General features: G+C 46.9%; 2 protein-coding genes across 5 annotated transcripts in view; one reads left to right on the top strand and one right to left on the bottom strand.

The window, feature by feature from the left end:
- The window catches only part of POLL (DNA polymerase lambda), an 85,863-nt gene extending 73,276 nt beyond the window's left edge, over positions 1–12,587 (bottom strand). Inside the window, exons 1-2 of the mRNA XM_029610221.1 lie at positions 12,506–12,587; positions 4,548–4,682 (exon numbers count right to left, since the gene is read on the bottom strand). Coding sequence (XP_029466081.1) covers positions 4,548–4,656 — 109 coding nt within the window. The 5' untranslated portion in view covers positions 4,657–4,682; positions 12,506–12,587. The remainder of the gene's footprint in view (positions 1–4,547; positions 4,683–12,505) is intronic.
- A 125-nt stretch (positions 12,588–12,712) lies between these two features.
- DPCD (deleted in primary ciliary dyskinesia homolog (mouse)) overlaps positions 12,713–18,842 on the top strand; it is a 42,754-nt gene continuing 36,624 nt past the window's right edge. For 2 of the 4 annotated variants that reach the window (XM_029610217.1, XM_029610219.1), the window contains exon 1: positions 12,713–12,855. In XM_029610217.1, coding sequence (XP_029466077.1) covers positions 12,792–12,855 — 64 coding nt within the window. In that variant the 5' untranslated portion in view covers positions 12,713–12,791. Of the gene's footprint in view, positions 12,856–13,611; positions 13,968–18,842 lie in introns of those variants that run through there. The other 2 variants (XM_029610218.1, XM_029610220.1) reach the window with 2 other exon arrangements.

The following is an 18,842-nucleotide window of genomic DNA, read 5'->3' as shown; positions in this document are numbered from 1 at the left end:
GCTGGAGGCGAACAGAGTAGTTATGGGACATCGGGTTCCATTGTGACAGTAGGGAGCGTTGTAGTGGTCGCATTTGGGCCCTTGCCCATGGGACGACTTCTAGGGTCGATGTCATGAGGCCGAGGACTTGGAGGTAGTCCCATACCTTGAGGTGAGCACAGTTCAACAGTTTTCGCAACTGGTCCATCAATTTCCTTCTTCCTGTAGAGGGAAGAATGACCTTGTCTTGTCTGATGTCGAACCGGACTCCCAGGTACTCTAGTGATTGGGAGGGCTGCAGGCAGCTCTTGGTTGTGTTGATGACCCACCCAAGATTCTGCAGTAGATTCTTGACTCTGGTGGTCGCCTGATAACTTTCCTCTGGAGATTTTGCCCTGATCAGCCAATCATCCAGATACAGATGTACGAGGATTCCTTCTTTCCTCAGTGTTGCCGCCACTACAACCATGATTTTGGTGAACATCAGAGGAGCAGTAGTTAGTCTGAAGGGTAGCACCCGGAACTGGTAATGATGGTCCAGTATCGCAAAGCGTAGAAAGCGCTGATGGTTGTGATGGACCGGGATGTGGAGACAGGCTTCTGACAGATCCAGAGAAGTCAGGAATTCTCCCGGTTGTACTGCCCTTATGACTGAGCGTAGGGTTTCCATGCGGAAGTGTGTTACCCTCAGGTAGCGATTGACGGTCTTGAGGACCAGGATGGGCCGGAACATTCCCTCCTTCTTGGGAACGATAAAATAGATGGAATAGTGACCATTATTTTGTTGGTGCGTGGGCACTGAGGTTATCGCCTTTAGGCTGAGTAGTTTTGTCAATGTGGTTTCCACTGCCATCCTCTTGGAGGGGGAGTGGCATGGTGATCTCACAAAGTTCTCTGGAGGGATGCTGTGGAAGTCCAAGTAGTATCCCTCTCGAATAATGGTTAGGACCCACTTGTCTGACGTTATCTCGACCCATCTTTGGTAGAAGAGGGTAAGTCTGCCCCCTATGGCTTCCTCCTGTGGATGGGTTTGTTGAATCTCATTGTGGGGTGCGGCCGGGGCCTGAACCCGAGCCAGCTCCCCTCTTGTTGTGTCTGTTCCGAAAGGACTGGCCCCTGCCAGCGGGGCGAGGTGCTTGGTATGTGTTTTTGTATGGTCTAAAACGCTGGACTCCTCTGCCCTAGATCTCTGGGGAGAGGGGAGGTGTTGGTTTCTTTTGTTAATGTCCTCCGGGGACTGGGGATTCACCTCATTTATTGGCTAACTTCTCTAGTTCGCTTCCGAACAGAAGGGATCCTTTAAAGGGCATTCTCTTGAGTTTCGTCTTGGAGGTCGAGTCGGCTGACCAATTTCGGAGCCAGAGCTGCCTTCTGGCTGCCACTATGGATGAGACACCCCTGGCTGAGGTGCACACCAGGTCAGAGGTCGCATCCGTGAGGAAAGATATCACCGCTTCTAATGTTTCGGCGGAGGTGGTTGCGTCCCCACAGCGCAACCCACTGGGTTCGTCTTCAGCTCCGCTGAAGTACTTGCGCCTGGGATGGCCAGCGTCTTCAGGCTCAGAGCTACAAGATCTGCAGGGTCATGGCTGCAACATCAAATGACTGTTTAAGGATGGATTCCTGACGTCTGTCCTGGGTATCCTTGAGTGCAGCTCCTCCTTCGACTAGGATGGTAGTGCGCTTTGGGATAGCGCAGACCATGGCGTCCACTTTGGGGAACCCTAGGAGTTCTTTGGCTGAGGGTTCCAGGGATTACAGGGCTTCTAGGGCCCGTCCTCCTTTGAAAGTGGCCTCCGGGGCATTCCATTCCAGGTCAATCAGTTGTTGTACGGCCTGCAGCATTGGGAAATAGCAAGAGGCCTGACGGAGCCCAACCAAAACTGGGTTCGTCTTCGGCTCCGCTGCAGTACTTGCGCCTGGGATGGCCAGCGTCTTCAGGCTCAGAGCACAAGATCTGTTAACTTGTCTTTGGAGAAGCGCATCATGGTTCGGTATGGTTCCATTCCTGGAGGGATTTCCCCTTCCTCCAGGGAGTTTGACTCTTCCCCCGAGGTGTCTGTGTCCCCTAAGGGGAGGCTTTAGCCCGGAGGAAGCACGTCTCGGGGGGGCCGAGAGGGGCCTGGAAGGTTTTGGTCTTCTGGTGGAGACTGTGGCTGTGTCACAGGTGATACCGATTGCGCCTGGATGAAGGTTTGCAGCCCTTTGAAGAATTCCACCCAGGAAAAAGTCCCTGGATCTATATTGAATCCAGCGGCGTTCCCTGAGGGGCCCCTCTGAGGAGGGGCCGAGCCGGAGATAGTGAGGTCTGGGGGTACTATCATTGGTGGAGCCGGATTCCTCTACTGGTTGAAGAGGGCCTTGCCTCTGTTTCCCCAGAGCCTCTTCGCACTGCAGGCACAGGGCAGAGGCCACTTCGGTTTGTGCAGCTCTCAGGTGGCAGGCTGGGCAGAGGGCTTGTACCTTGGCTTTATTGGCCGGCGGTGCCATGATTTGTGCGTGTGGAGTGGCTCAAAATTCATCTGTGTGCGTAGGTGTGCGCACCGGGAGACTTAGTTGTGAGCTCCGGGTGCGCCGTCGCTGTGCGTGCAGGATGCGGAAGATGTGCGTGCAGGCTGCTTTTGTGCGCTTAGCGAAGATGCGTGTGCCGCTGTGCGCCCAGGTCTATCTGTGCACCCGGCACCGTTGTGCGCGCCACTGTGCGCATGGCACAGATGCGCGCGCCGCTGTGTGAACAAATCTTTTGTGCGCCTGGCTCGCCGCTGACACGGCTCAGTTGTGCGGACAATATGGCGATCATGGAGGGGAAATGGCGCAGACGACCATGCAGGTAAGATGGCGACCCCTCCCCGGAGGGTCTCCACGAGGGAGGACCCTCGCACCGGATTGGGGTCTAGCCCGGACGGGGCTGCTCAACCCGCTTTAACAGACACCGGAAGGACGATGTGTGCGGCTAGCCGAGCCTTGGAGACCGGAGACTTTAAGAAAGTTTTCTACCTTACCTTGTCTCGGCGCTTCCCGGTCTCGTGCCAGGTGGTCTCCGGCTGCGGGGAGAGAGGGAAAATACCTTCACCACCGCACTCGGTATTGCACCCGCTGCCTCTCAGCCACTCTGGGGGGATAAGTCAATGCCGGGAACCGGCTACCGGACCGAGGCTTACCTCTGAGGGATTCGAACATCACCTCAGGAATTCTCGACTGGGGGAGAGACCCTTAGGTATCACCGCAGGAGAGCAGGGCTCGTCTTGTAGAGGTAAATTTTCTTTCTTCTTTGGTTTGGATTTTCTAACATTGTGCAAGCTTGTGTGGTGTCCCGAACTGCTAAGGAGACGGAGAAATACTGAAGAGCTGCACTTCCTGCACAGGTATATGTAGGTTGATGTCAGATTGAAATCTGACTCTGTCTCCCAACTGCTATCAGGAGTACACTATACCCATTCGTCCTGAGTCCATCTGCTACATGCTAGGAAATGTGCAATTTACAACTACTCTGAAACCCAGTTCTAAACTCATCGGATAAGAAAGTTAAATATAGAGTATAGCTTAACTATCTAGAACTACACAACAGCCTTTAATCAAAAACTTCCAAGGCGATAGTAATAATTGGTCTTTTATTCCATTCTTTGCTCTTCCAGTGCTTTTCTAATTTATCATACAAGCTAATTTCCTTCTTCTTAGAATTCTAAAACTATTACATGTTTATAATGATCTTTATTGTATAAATGATACTTTAAATATAATTAGTGTGATAATGCCAAAAAACAACTGTTCTTAAATTATTATGATGAGTTTTATATGGTATCCTACACAATAAATATAGAATTGCACATAAATCTACATGATACATAGCTAAAGTTTAAAAAAATGAACTATCAGATATGAACAAAATGTAAACCAAGGAGAAACCAAAATGTAGAACTGACCTCCAACAGGTGGAAAACATACAAGCAACAAACAGCGGAGGATGCCAAAAGCACAATCAAGACAAGGCATGGCAGAAAACATCACAGTATACATCACAAGAAAAGGGGATGGCAACAGAAAATAATGATTGGCAGTGCATTAAATGGCTCCTGCTTTTTCTCTTTCCCTTCCCAGGATACCTTTTTCTTTTTCCCCCTTTTCTTCTTTTTTTTTTGTACTGTTCATAAACAGTAAGTACTAAGGCTATATCTCTGAAAGTGACGTTAATTAGCTCTCTTAGAACACATATGGTATAATGTGCAAAAATATAGTAGCTTTCTTAAACCATGTCTGCATTACTCTCAATAATAAATTTAAAATTATTAAAGCATAGTAAAACTAAAAGTTTAAACTTTAAATATTGGAAGAACACATCCCAGCATAGTGCCATATTAAGAAAAATGACTGGGGGGCAGTATACCTTAAAGGTTATTAAGAGTATTGAGAAACTTAGACCCATTTCACTAGCCACTAATAGTGTGATATTTAGGGCCAGATGTACTAAAGGGATTTGCTCAGTTTGTGTCCATAGGAAAATGCTTGGTCATTCAGTTACAGATGTTATAAAATGATAGAATTTGCCATCACAAGACTGCTGGATTCACCTTGAACTTCTTGATTCTCTTTTAGTTTTTTTAGGGGTTCCTGTCTTTCTGTGACCTCTCTTGTTCTTTTCACTTTAGGAAAAGCTTTGAGAATCCCTCTGGGCTCCATTCATTGAAGTGTGCGCTTCTTCCTCCCTGCAAGACAACAACATTGCAAAGGTTTAATAGTTAGCTTACTGCAGATCTCAAGGGACTAACAAGGAATGAAGTGAAGTTTCTTAATACTTCAATATGCACTCTGTGAAATGCACGGTTTGTAACAATCCAAACCAACTGTATTCCAATAACCAATGTTAGTTGGATTCTGAATTTCAGCACTGCTAGTTTACAATATCATTTTAGCTATCAGCTAATCAAACAGGCCACAGCTGTGAAGTATTGTTACAGGTACAAGGCTTAGCGTGAGGTCCTGGGTACAAAAGACATTAGGGGAAACTTATATGCTCATCACCAGCAAAATTTGACATTATATTTTTTCCAGGTCATTGGGCCAATAACATTTAATAATCTGTAGGAAAAGTAGTGGACAACATAAAAAAAAAATTGTAATCATATATATCATTAGTTATAATCTAACTCCAGTATTTGCTTCTCTGTTGAGGTTGTTGAGGGTGCTGACAAAGTTGTTGGAATTGCTGATAGGTTTGAGGTCTAAAGGACGGAAATTGCTTGGATGGCTTTCTTTGGTAGTAAGCGGATTTCCGATAAGATTGGTAATATCTGCGAGATGTGGATTGCGAATCTGATATTGATGAAAGCGACTGTACCACTACATTCTGTTCCTTAATTTGTACCTCGGTGTCCTTCAAACAGTCACCAAAAAGGTTGTCTCCCGAACATGAGAGATTCGACAATTTGTCATGTACATCTTCTCTAATAGAGCTGGAACGAAGCCATGTCAAATGATGCGCCGCAATTGGCAGACATCCAGGAGGAGGTCTCAAAAGATTCATAGACCGCTCTCAGCAAATGTTTCAAACCCTCTTCCATGTCATAGAAGGGCTGGGGGGTGATTTGCTGGCCAGTTTCAGAGCATAGGAATGGTTTCAGTGACTGCAAACACTCATATAAGTATTGTACCATATAAAACTGATGGTGGTGTATTCTGGATGTCAGCATTGTAGTCTGAAAAGTTTTCTTGGCCATATCATCAAGAAGTTTATGGTCCTGTAACAGTGGCGCCGACACATGCAATTTGGATTTCTTAGTCCACTTCATTGTGGACTCCACCAACACAGAAGCGTGTGGGCGTTGAATGACTCCATAAGTTGGCGACTCCTGTAACCTAAACTTAAGATCCAAATTCTTAGACACAGGAAGGATGGAATGAGGAGATTCTCACATTTTGAACAGCACGGCGTTAAGGATCTTATGGGAGGGTAAAGCAGATAGTTCCACTGGTACTTCCAGGATCTTTAGGATTCTGAATATCTCTTCTTGAGGATCTGGAAGTTTCTTGACATCTTTACCCAGTACCCCTCCTAGCTTTTCTATAAATTTGGAATATGTCAGATCTTCTGGTGGTGAAGAATGATCAGGAGGGTTCTTCTGGTGGGTCAGAAGGAATGCCCATGGAGCTCGAAGGTGCCATATCTGGTGGAGAGTCCTTCGGAACTGATAGGGAATAAAACGGGGGCTCGACCTGTTTATCGGGGGCTCGACCTGGTGGATGCCTGGAATGCCCTTCCGGAGGAAGTGGTGAAGTCCAAAACTGTGAAGGACTTCAAAGGGGCGTGGGATAAACACTGTGGATCCATCAGGTCTAGAGGAAGTGTATAAAGAGGAGGCAGCAAAACCCTGCACGGAGCGGCAGTAGCCACAGAGGCATTCACGGAGCGGGATGCCAGTGGCCAGTGGTTGGTGTTCCACCTTCACGGAGCAGAAGGATGGAGGCCTGCCATCTCCAAATTTAAAAAAAACAAAACAAAACAGGGGTGGGCAAGAGTATGTAAAATTAATGAAGAGTTCATAAGCTATAGGTATTACCAATTATTAGGCTTATTCAATATTTGTTGATAGATAATGTGGCTTTCAATGCATACTTCACTTTCAATACATATCCAACATAGCTCTCTGCTTCAACAGCAGGGGAGAAGAAAAACTAATACTTCACGCAAATCCAGCATAGCTCTCTGCTTCAACGGCAGGGGAGAAGTAAAACTAATAGTTCACGCATATCCAGCATAGCTCTCTGCTTCAACGGCAGGGGAGGAAGACCGACACTTCACTTTCAATACATATCCAGCATAGCTCTCTGCTTCAACAGCAGGGGAGAAGAAAAACTAATACTTCACGCATATCCAGCATAGCTCTCTGCTTCAACGGCAGGGGAGAAGTAAAACTAATAGTTCACGAATATCCAGCATAGCTCTCTGCTTCAACGGCAGGGGAGAAGTAAAACTAATAGTTCACGCTTATCCAGCATAGCTCTCTGCTACAACGGCAGGGGAGAAGAAAAACAACCAATAAGGGCTGAATAACATAGTCTGGGTAAACAAATAAGTATGTGTGTAGCTTGCTTATTGCGGCGGTTACTACCCCTAACTAATCAAGCTTGATATTTCACTTGGATGCAGCTCCATCACTGCTCTCTGCATTAATGGTGGGGGTGAAAGGGAAATAGAACCAAAGGTTACTAGGAGCCAAGAGAAACAGATAAGTATGAGAAAAAAAGAAGTGTGAGGCTTGCTGGGCAGACTGGATGGGCCGATTGGTCTTCTTCTGCCGTCATTTCTATGTTTCTATCTGGAGAATAAGAAGCTGTTGACTCTGGAGAAACCCGCATATGATTGGGAAGACCTTCTCTGCTTGGACCCAGGAGGTTAGGCGGTGGCAACATTGGGTACCAAGTTGAAAGCACATCCCGTACAATCATGGTTTTGCTTGCTGGGACTGGGGCAATGATGGACCTGGTAACATTGCTTGATCATTTTCCTCCATGTGTGGGGAACGGGTGCTCCGGGTGTGAATGGCTGCGGACAAGATATCCAAAGGATTCCTACTTGAAATCCAGGAGCCCTTTTCTGGCGGAATTGATCTATCCCTGGAGATAGTTTCTACTGAAGGATAAAACGGTACAAGTGGGATCTACTGGTTAAGCCCAAGTAGACCATGTGACCCTCCTGGGAAGAAGATGATCTAGAGCTAATAGAAACCGGCTATGGGGTGACACCCAAGGCGGCTGTGACAAAATGTCCAAAATCGGGTCTGTCTGCTTAGTCGGAGGGGATGGCATCAGATCCCATCTCCTCTTCTTGGCATATGAGCTTATGCCTTCCTAGGCCTTCCTAGGGTGGATGCTCTTCACTAATTGATGCAGGCGATGTATGTTTGCTTGGTTCTTTAGGCGACACATGCGCTGTCAGAATTGGCCTGTGCGTCATGTCATGTGTGGTGTGATGTTTGGCATGCACCGATGTGTTGTGCGCTTTAGCTGGTGCCGAAGCACAAGATGTCGGCGCATTGTGTGCAAAACAGCTCTTCTTTCCAGACAACTCACACAAGGCCTGAGTGGATGCGTCTCGGAGACGATGAGAGCACACGCAGATGACTGGTCAGGTTGGTGCTTTGAAGCGTCCGACGGCCGTCGATGCACTGATGCTTAATTCCAATCTGAGTTGGCTCACAGTACTCAACTTGGGTTTGGAAGGTGCTGCAGCGACTTTGTCACCAAGTCTCTTTTGCTTGGAAATCGACTTTGCCTGCGGGTCCACCGAAAATGCCCTTCTATGGACTTCTTGGGACTTAGGCTTTTGTCCTGGTGAGGAGTAGAGCGCCACAGGGAGGAGGCATAGGTGTCAGAGTGAGCTTCCTCCTTTTCCCTAAGACGGGCATTCTTGTCCGCTCTCTATCTCCTCGCTCTGGGAGACATCCGTCTGCAGTCTTTACAGGAGGCCTGGTCATGATCTGGGCCAAGACACAGGTAACATAGTTGTGATTGTCAGTGATGGACATTATGTGTCCGCACTGACAATACTTAAAGCCTGGTTTCTTTGTTATGGATCTGCTTCCCCAAGGGGAGGAGTTAGCAATCTGTATTGACCAGCTTCCCCAAGGGAAGGAGTTAGTAATCTGATGTCGCTCACCTCGCCAGGAGGGCGGAGTTAGCAATCTGTTATGTGCTGCTTCTCCAAGGGAAGGGGCTAGCAATATGAGATACTCCGTAGGCGGAGTTAATGATCCAATGTGGTTGGCTCCCACATAGTGGTAGATGATATAGTACCGCTCTATAGTAAAAAGTGAACACTTAGTAGAAATGGTGAATCCCTGGGCCGATAGCAGATGACAGCGCCCTCAAGTGGAGATCCTGAGAGGGACCACCGGCTAGGCTGGAGTATTGAGACAAACACAGATAGTTCTTTTATTAGACTGGAAGTAGGACCACCAGAGGTGGCAGTAGTGAGCTGATGTGTCCGGCAGGGCTGAAGTCCCTCAGATACTGGAATGGTTATCTCTGCGTGGCTGAGCTGTAGAGAAAGACTATAGATAGTGAGTAGACAAGGTATGCTGGATATATAACCAGTAGTAGATGATACACTCACAATTGTAGATATAGATAATGCCCTCTATGCAACAGAAAGTCTTCAGTATTTGGGAACAGGAGCCGCAGGTGAATACTGGTTCCTGTAGGCAGTCTGAAATAAACTTAGAATAACTGTGTATGAGATGGCTTCTGGAATAGAAGAGGGTTTAGGAGAGTTTAGGAACATAGGGTCTCGTGGAGCGAGTACCGGTTCCTATCTGAAATAGAACTCACAGTGTTCAGGTCTGCGATTGTTTCCAGGGAATAGGAGTCTTCTGAGTCTTCAGGGACATAGGCCCTCGAGGAGCGAGTACTGGATCTCATTCTGTAACTGAATTCAAGAAGAGAGAGAGCGGGCCCCCGAGGAGCGGGTACCCCTAGGTAAGTTTGTAGAGGCAGAGCAGCGGAGAAAGAATTCCCCTTGCTAACTCGATTCGTAGTTGCAAGCAAAGACCTTTTATGTTGGAAGCAGATGACGTCACTACGGGGGGACGCCACCGAGGTTTGCGCCCTTGTGCGCGCCCTTACGTCATCAGGAACATTGCGGATCCGTAGCGTCAAGCCAGCCCGGGGACTCCGGGGCAGAGAGGCGAGGAGAAGCCACGGCAGCATCTGTCTGTCAGACCCGAAGGGAGTTGCCTCAAAGGTAGAGAGTGTGGAGCGAGGCCAGAAACAGGCACGAACGCAACAGTCTTCAACATCTTCCGATAGCACTGAAAAGTGCTTTTTGTGCGATTGCTTGAAGTGAAGAGAGAAAATTTGAAAAATCTCATGAAGAGACGTGAGGAGGAAAAAACAATCACGTCCGTGCCTGAGTGCAGATAAAAAAGCACTGAGGAGACTGACGCGCTATGCGTGGGAAGAACAGCGCAGATGCAGCAGCATTTGAGGCTTTGCCTTCTGGGAGAAGTCTGCGACAGCGCCGTAGATGACATCACTCAAACAGTATGGCTAATTCAGCTTGCTTATCAATGGCAAAAAATAAATATAGACTAATAGGCATTTTTAATGTTGGTCAGTGCTTGAAATAATAGAATTAAAATATTTTAAAATGTCACTCATGCATGATGGCTGTTGCAAACTACTCAGAAATCCATTGTAGGGTGCATGCTAAGGCATTATTTATCGATAGAAGTACAACTAGTAAGGCCTAGATCTGTATGTCTACTGCCCACTCATGTTAACCTTGGGCCCCCGAAAAAATTCAGTTCTGGAAACGCCACTGCTTTCAAGTGGTCACAAATGATGGCAAGCAGCTGGGATATATTCTGAGCAGACTGGACAGAACTAACTGAGCACACTCGATCAGCCAGTGAATCTTTTTTTCCTATTATGGAAAATAAATTTAAAGGGCTTAAAAAATTATTATCTCTGGAGAGGGCATTTACTGTCAAGTAATATTCTTTTTTGTTCAACTAATATATGGCAGCAAACACCTTTTACATTGAGAATTTGTCTTTAAGCAACAAAATGTACATCATCTAGATCATTCTTTGAACTGAAAGAGGGAAAGATGTCATATGTGTAAGAGATAGATACTACTTTGAAATGGCTGAGAGGAAGAATATCTGACAGTCAAAACACACATTTTATTTATTTTGAATTTTTATCCGTCTTTCCAATTTTAGCTCATGGAAATGACCTAAAATAAACCTAAAAATTAAATTCATATATTAATAATAAATTTAAAATAAAAGCTTTCGACCTTTACCTAGAATTTTTTCATACCTCTTCTCGAGTCTATAAAAAAATAATACATTAACAGAGTGAATGACCCATCCAATATGTCCAGTTATTCCTGTCCACCCTGCTAAGGACATATCCCAGTTATCAGCTATACAGCAGGACTGCTTGTAGAATATTGCATCTTATCGAAGGGAGTATTTGTCCTCTTCCTCCTTTATATGTTGTCCTCCCTTAAGATTGCCTATTTATTTCACCTCCTGCACCACCTCCCTTCACATGTCTAGCCACAAAGCTTGTAAATAGCTACTAATAGCAGGGCTGTTGCCAGGCCATTCAGTTTTCTAGGTCCATGCTGTCTATCAAATTAAAAAATCAATCTCTGTATAATACGGGTTTGCTGGGCACACTGGAAGGATTGTCTGATAAAGAGGAAGGCGCGTTGCTGAATATGCCTGGATAATTTTTTAGTTAGTGAGTTGCTCAATAGTGGGTCTAATTTAGTCGGATAAGTCTAAATGAAGTTCATGTTTAAAAGCATTTAGTTGGCTGAGAAGTTGGCTGGCTAAATGAACATTTGGGCACATATCAGGCTTAATAAGTTAGAAGGGTAGAATTTAGATGGATAAATTAGGGGCATAACTGGAAGGAGCTGAGTTAGTTGGCTGAGTTAACTGGCTAACTTCGATATTCAGAGTTTGCAGATGACTTACGGGCCGATACAGTACAGAGTGCTCCGGTACTGTTAGCCCGGGTTTGGACGCGCGTTTTCGACGCGCTAGCTTTACCCCTTATACAGTAAGGGGTAATAGCGCGTCGAAAACGCACGTCCAACCCCCCGGAAACTAATAGCGCCCGCAACATGCAAATGCACGTTGATGGCCCTATTAGTTATTCCTGCGCGATACAGAAAGTAAAATGTGCAGCCAAGCCGCACATTTTAATTTCGGCCGGCACTGGGGAAGTGTAAAGAAAAGCAGAAAAAATTGCTTTTCTGTACACCCTCCAACTTAATATCATAGCGATATTAAGTCGGAGGCCCCAAAATTTAAAAAAAAAAAAAATTTAAATCGGCCAGCAGCCCGCGGGTCGGAAGACGGACGCTCAATTTAGCCAGCGTCCGTTTTCCGAACCCATAGCTGTCAGCGGGCTCGAGAACCGATGCCGGAAAAATTGAGCGTCGGCTGTCAAACCTGCTGACAGCCGCCTCTCCTGGCAAAAAGGAGGCGCTAGGGATGCGCTAATGTCCCTAGCGTCTCTTTTTACCGCGGGCCTAATTTGCATATTCTTCCCCCCTGAATCTCGCACACAGGAGAGTGGCCTGTGCGCTCGCCTGCTACTTTTACTGAATCGGCCTGTTAGTCAGCTAAGGGGTCAAGCCAAAGAGCTGTCGTAAAGTTAGCTGGATAAAATTAACTGGCTAAGATAGCCTATTCTATAGTGTGGCTGCACAGGGACTTCAATCTCGCTTTTTTCTGCTAAATTAGCTAGATAAGTATCTCCTCCCCGTTATGCCCCCTCCATCCCACCCACCACTCAGCAGGGTAAGTGGCGGCCACTGATGAACGCTGTCAGATTTGCAAATTTTTGTCGGAATGTAGCCGGCTAAATGGTGCTGAACAACGTGTACCATCCCCTCTGGAAAAAAAACCTTTCCTGTTTGAATGGTAGAATAACCGCTGGGTTAACACAGAAATGTTACCAGATGAACGAGATTATGTATAAAAAATCACTTTCCTGGTTGCCTACTCACAAGTAACCACTTCAAGAGTACCACGAAGCCCGCAGACGGGAGCTATTTAACATCAGCTAAATCCTTCCGGGTTAGCAGGAAGTTTTCAGCCGAAATAAATAAATATATATACAGTATAATAATAATAATACAAATACAACAGCGGGGACTTTTGACACAAACAGCGGTCACTAGTCCCAGGCAGGTGACTTTAAGGTTGCGGAAGGACTAACGCGCTGGCTTTGAAAGGGCGGCGCTGGCGTTGCTATGGCGACGCGGCCGCGTGGGTCTCGCGTAACCTTTCAAGATGGCGGTGGCGAGCTGGTTGGAGAGCCTGAGGGCGGCGAAGAAAACCTCCTTGCTGCAAGACGGTAAACACCGAGCGCCGTTTTCAAACTGCATGGCCTCCTTTTTCTCTGTCTATCCTTTCCTCCTTCCTCAGTCGTTCTTCAGCCCGCCTCAAGTAAGCAGAGAGGGTAGTTCATCCTTTTTCTGCTCTAGAGGGGCAGCGACTCCGATCCCTTGGCTAGTGAAGTTAGAGATCAAGTGTAGGATCCAGGCCGTTTAAAATATTCTGGAGATGGGGTTTGAAGGCTGCTGTTTTTTGAAAATACACAAGGAAAAGGTAACTTTAGAAATCGATTTTCACGGTTTACTTCTTTCCAGTGGCCGTAATCAATAATAAGATTATTGGAGCTGGTAAAATTATTTGACGTCTAAATGAGGGACACTTGAGAGTGAGGTTGATAAAAACAAAAATCCTTAATTCTTTCATATACAGCATGGAAAAATATATATGGATATTCTGAACACATGGTAGCAAACCCACAAAGGGATTGAATTAGCAATAGGAAAGACTGATGCTACTGTTCCACCGGGAAAGCCAGGGTTCAAGTCCTTCTTCCCCCACAGATGTTCCCTATAAACTTAAGTTCCTGTTCATACCCCTGATCAGTCCAGAGAGTGGGTTTATGCATCCCTACCAGCAGATGGAGGCAAAGAACAAAACTTTGAGGCACTGCTACATAACTGAAAGTGCTACCTGCAGTCCCTAAGTATTTCTCTGTCTCCAGCAGATGGTAGAGGTGCATACCTGCAGTCTGGAGGCTGTGTTAAAAAAAAAAAAAAAGAGAGAGAGAAAGAAGAAGATAAGAGGAAGATTCAGTTCCCTGAGGTGTTAGGTTCCTTTGTGGGCCATTGCTTGGGCAGAGCAGGGTGAACGGGGGGTTGCCAATCCCTGCAGTACTCGGACATTTTTTGGCAAGGGGGGGTAGATAGCCAGGGGCCCTGGTCCCCTCTTCTCTCCCCCTCTGGGCCCTTCGCTCCCTCCATGTGCCTGGTTCCTCAGCAGGTGGCTCCAGAAGCAGGGGAGTAGTCTTTTTGTTCCTGTTTTTCCTTTAGGCCCTGTTTCTTTAAAAAAAAAAAAAAAAAAAAAAGGGACCTGGAGGCTGCAGCTGCGTTTGTGTGCAGGCCTGAGAAGCAGGTAAGTTTTTTTTTTTTTTTGTTGTTGTTTTTTTTTCTCTGCCGGAAGGCAGGTAGGAGGGAACAGGCCGAATCGCCTGTCTTTATGGGGGTCGGGTAGTACTGTATTTAAACACAGGGTCAGCGATCAGTGTGATCACTGCTCCTACATTTATTTTTAGGCCTGACTGCCTGTGCAGGCTTGACCCACCTGACATGCTGGGTCCACTCCTCTCAGGAGGTTATCGGAAGGAGGCTGTCTCTCTTTTTTTTTTTTTACACAAGGAGTGGACCAGAATAACATCGGACTGGTGGGTCCTGGAGGTGGTAAGAGATGGTTACACCTTAGAACTTTCTCGGTCTTGCATTGGCAACAAATTACTGTTCCCTCTTTATAGTCTGTGTTAACGCACTTGCATTTCTTTTACCACATGGCCTCCATCACAGCCTCTCGTAATCAGCATTTGCCCATCTTCCAAAAGATATGGCATCCCTATGTTGATTGCTGTTCGCCTTAGCTATTTTATACTCTAGGAGTTTTTTTCCATCACTCATTATTTTCTTTTATTTGCCAAGCAGAAGTAAGAAAAGGTCTGTTATGCTTCTCAGATGGGTTCATTTGCGTACCCACATTATCTTATCTCACTATATTGAGTCTGGCTTACTGATTGGATTGTATTAAGTGTATTCTCTTCTCACCCATCTATTATGTGTTACTCTAAGCTTTTAAGTGGTTACTTGTGATCTACACCGTGTATCTTTATTTCTATATATTTACTATAACTGGGATTAGGGGGGTGGGAGAATATTGTTGATAGTACTTAACTGATGGGTGCGCTTTTCATTTTGCTAAACTTGTTATTGATTTGTCAGTCAACAAAATTTCAATTAAAAGAAAAAAATGTTCTCAGTCACTCAGGGATGCCTTTGTAGTCTTCCGCTGCATCTCCCAGAGCAAGCAGGAGGTGGTGCGGGACATGCTCCAGCACTTACAGCTTCTTCGCGCCATTGTTCCAGTGCCTTCTCAGGAGAGGGTCAGGGCAGGTATTCAGTGTACTTTGTGGTGCCAAAGAAGGAAGGGACCTTTCAGCCCATTCTTGATCTGCAGAATGTGAATGCTGCCCTCCAGGTGCCGCGGTTTTTGATGGAGACGCTGCGCACGGTGATAGCGGCGGTGTGCAAAGAGGAGTTTCTAGCGTCCCTGGATCTGTCAGAGGCCTACCTTCATATCCCTATTCGACCTGAACATCAACAGTTTCTGAGATTCGTGGGTCTGGGAGAACATTTCCAGTTTTGAACTCTTCCCTTTCTATTAGCGACAGCGCCTTGCACATTCACAAAGGTGATGGTAGTAGTGGCGGTGGCTCTCAGGAAGGAGGGTGTCCTGCTACACCCGTATCTGGACGATTGGCTCGAGCGAAGTCGGAGTGTGGTTGTTCAGTCCAGCAGGTGCTCCAGCTTCTGGGTGCATTGGGCTGGGTGAAGAACCTTGCAAAGAGTCATCTGAAGCAGACTCATTCCTTGGAGTATCTGGGCGCTCGCTTTGGTATCCGACTGGGGAAGGTGTTCCTGACTTCGGAGAGAGTCCTCAAGCTGCAGAGTCAGGTTCTTCAGTTGCAGAGCATGGCGGTGCCCAAGGTCTGGGATTACCAGCAGGTCCTGGGGTCAATGGCTTCTACCCTGGATTTAGTGCCATGGGCTTTTGCTCACATGTGGCCTCTAAAAGGGGCTCTGTTATCCTGGTGGAATTCGCTGTCTGAGGAATTTCAGCTTCCATTACCATTGCTAGAGGATGCTAGGTCCAGTCTCTCGTGGTGGCTGTGGCGGCACAATCTCGAGAAGGGAACGGATCTGGGAATGCCTGTCTGGGTACTGATAATGACTGATGCCAGCCTCTCTGGATGGGGGCAATTTAGCCCAGGGTCAGTGGTCGCCCAAAGAGGCGACTTGGTCGATCAATTGACTGGAAACCAGAGCAGTGTGCAAGGCCTTGTTGGCGTTTCTTCTGCTCATTCAGGACAAATCAGTGTGAGTATTCTTGGACAATCCGAGAGTAGCATATATCAATCCTCAGAGCAGTATGAAGAGTTGTCTAGTGGCGTTGGAAGCACAGGAACTGTTCCTGTGGGTGGAGAAACATCTGGAGAGACTAGCTGCTTATCATGTGGCCGAGGTGGACAATGTGCAAGCGGACTTCCTCAGCAGACAGCGTCTGGATCTGGGGGAGTGGGAGTTGTCGACAGAAGCCTTCGCCTTGCTGCAAGCAAGGGGAGGCAAACCAGTGACCTCATGGTGACTCTGACAAATGCAAAAACGGATCGCTTTTTCAGTTACAGACGGGAGGTTAGATTGGAGGGCATCAATGCTCTTTTTCAACCGTGGCCAATACACCTCTTGCTGTATGTGTTTCCTCTGTGGCTGCTTGTAGGTCGGGTGCTGCGGCGCATCAAAACTCATTTGGATAGGGTGATTCTGGTGGTGCCCGAATGGCTGCGGCGGCCATGGATTGCAGACCTTCTGTGTCTTGTGGTAGACAGATCCGTTTGCTTGGCTCATCTCTCAGGGTTACTTCATCAGGAACCCATATTTTTAGACCGAGAGGATCGCTTCTGTCTAGTGGCCTGGCTTTTGAGTGGTGGCAGCTCTGTTTGAAGGGATATTCAGAGCTGGTAATTGCAACTTTGCTTCAGGTGAGGAGGCTTTCCACTTCAATGGCTTATGTCAAAGGAGTCAACTGTCATTTGTGGGTGACTCATTTTCGCATGGAAACCTTGCACTCAGTGATAATGGCCGTGTAGTCGGAATTTCTGACCTCTCTAGATCTGTCCGAGACCTACCTCCATAATCCCATCCAGTTGGAGCAACAACATTTTCTGATGCTGGGGTGCCATTATCAGTTTTAGGCAATGCCTTTTGGTGTAGTCACTGCTCCCAGAACTTTTTCCAAGGTGATGGTGATGGTGGTGGCAGAGTTGAGAGAGGACGGGATCCTAGTACACCTGTATTTGGATGACTTGCTGATTCGAGCCAAGTTTCTGGAAGAGAGCTGCCTGGTGATCCACAAGGTGATCTCCTTGTTGCAGGAGCTTGGTTGGGTAGTGAACCTGGCCAAGAACAGTCTTCAGCCTTCTCAGTCGTTGGAGTACCTGGGTGTTCAGTTCGACATGAGGCAAGGCAAAGTTTTCCTGCCAGAAGCTTGCATTCAGAAGGTTTTATTTTTTTTTAAAAGATTTTATATACCGTCATTCGTAATTACATCATAACGGTGTACAAAGTTGATGTGTGTGTCTTTTGGTGAACACTATATGCCCGACAGTGTGATCCTATTATCAGGTACTCGGTTTGATGATGGCAACCCTGGAAGTGGTGCTGTGGGCAAGAGTACATACGCATCCTCTTCAGCGCTCCCTTCTGTCTTGTTGGAACCCACAGTCTCAGGATTATTTGGTTTGACTCCACTTGCCAATGGAAATCTTCTCTCACCTGCAGTGATGGTTGCAGGAAGATCATCTGAGAGAGGGAGTTTCCCTGACAGTGCCAAACTGGTTGATACTTACGACAGATGTGAGTCTCCAAGGTTGGGGATCCCTCTGTCAGGAACTAACAGCGCAAGGGCACTGGAATACAGAAGAGTCTCTCTGGAACATCAATTGCCTGGAAGCTTGGATGGTCCGGTTGGCGTGCTTTGCAGTTCAGCGACAGACTGCAGGGTCAAGTGGTCCAAATAATGTCGGACAACACAACGACAGTCAGCAAGGAGAAACCAAGAGCCAGCAAGTGTCTCTGGAAATAGTCCAACTTATGGAATGGGCGGAAGGGTATCTCCAGGTGACATTGCAGGAAAAGACAATATAAGAGTAGATTTTCTCATCCAGGAGAGTCTAGACCGAGGAGAATGGGTGTTGTCAGACGAGGCATTTTCAGCTGATAGTGGATCGCTGGGGCTTTATGTTCCTAGATCTGTTGGCAACTTCTCGCAATGTGAAAGTTCCTCGCTTCTTCAGTCGCAGGAGAGGTTTGAAGTCCTTGGGTATCTATGCTCTCATACGAGTGTGGTTGAAGACAAGCTGCTGTATGCCTTTCCCTGTGGCCTCTGTTGGGCAGGATCGAAGGCCACCGGGGGATGGTGATCCTGGTGGCACCAGATTTGCCCAGAAGACCATGTTATGTGGATCTGCAGATCGAGGTGTTCTTCCTCGTTCAGTGACGATCCCGCTCATTTTGGAATTTTTGCAGGATGGGTTAAATAAGGGGTTGGCCCCTAATTCCTTGAAGCTACAGGTTACAGCTCTTGCCTGTTTCAGAAGCCAGGTCAATGGTGAATCCTTATCGTCTCATCCTGATGTGGCCCATTTCTTGAAGGGCGTGAATCATCTTCGTCCTCCTTTGAGGTTATTGGTTCCCTTGTGGAGTCTTAACTTGGTGTTGGATTTCTTGGCAGGTCCTATGTTTCGACCACAGCGTAGCCTTTTCTTGCGGCTATTTACCTTGAAAACAGTGTTTCTAGTGGCGATATGTTCTGTGCACCGAATTTCCGAGCTGCAGGCCTTGACTTGTTGGAAACCGTTTCTTCGGGTGACTCCAGAAGTGACACAGCTGCATACTGTTCCCTCTTTCTTGCCTAAAGTGGTCTTGGATTTTCACTTGAATCATTCCTGATCCTTGCCTGTTGCGACCTTTGGATGTCAAGAGACATGTCCTCCGGTATCTGGAGGTTTCTAAACCTGTCCTTCATGGTGGAAGAAAGCAGGCTGAACCAGCTTTGTGGGCTACAATAGCTCGCTGGATAAGGAGGTAGTCACAGCATGTATGTGGAGGCTGAAAAGTGGTTGCTTACTCAGGTTAGGGCTCATTCCACTAGGGCTCAGGCTGTGTCATGGGCGGAGGTTAGATTGTT

Source organism: Rhinatrema bivittatum, chromosome 7 (genome assembly GCF_901001135.1).
Source record: "Rhinatrema bivittatum chromosome 7, aRhiBiv1.1, whole genome shotgun sequence".
In the NCBI taxonomy this organism is placed as follows: domain Eukaryota; kingdom Metazoa; phylum Chordata; class Amphibia; order Gymnophiona; family Rhinatrematidae; genus Rhinatrema; species Rhinatrema bivittatum.
This window is presented reverse-complemented; position numbering and strand designations above follow the sequence as displayed.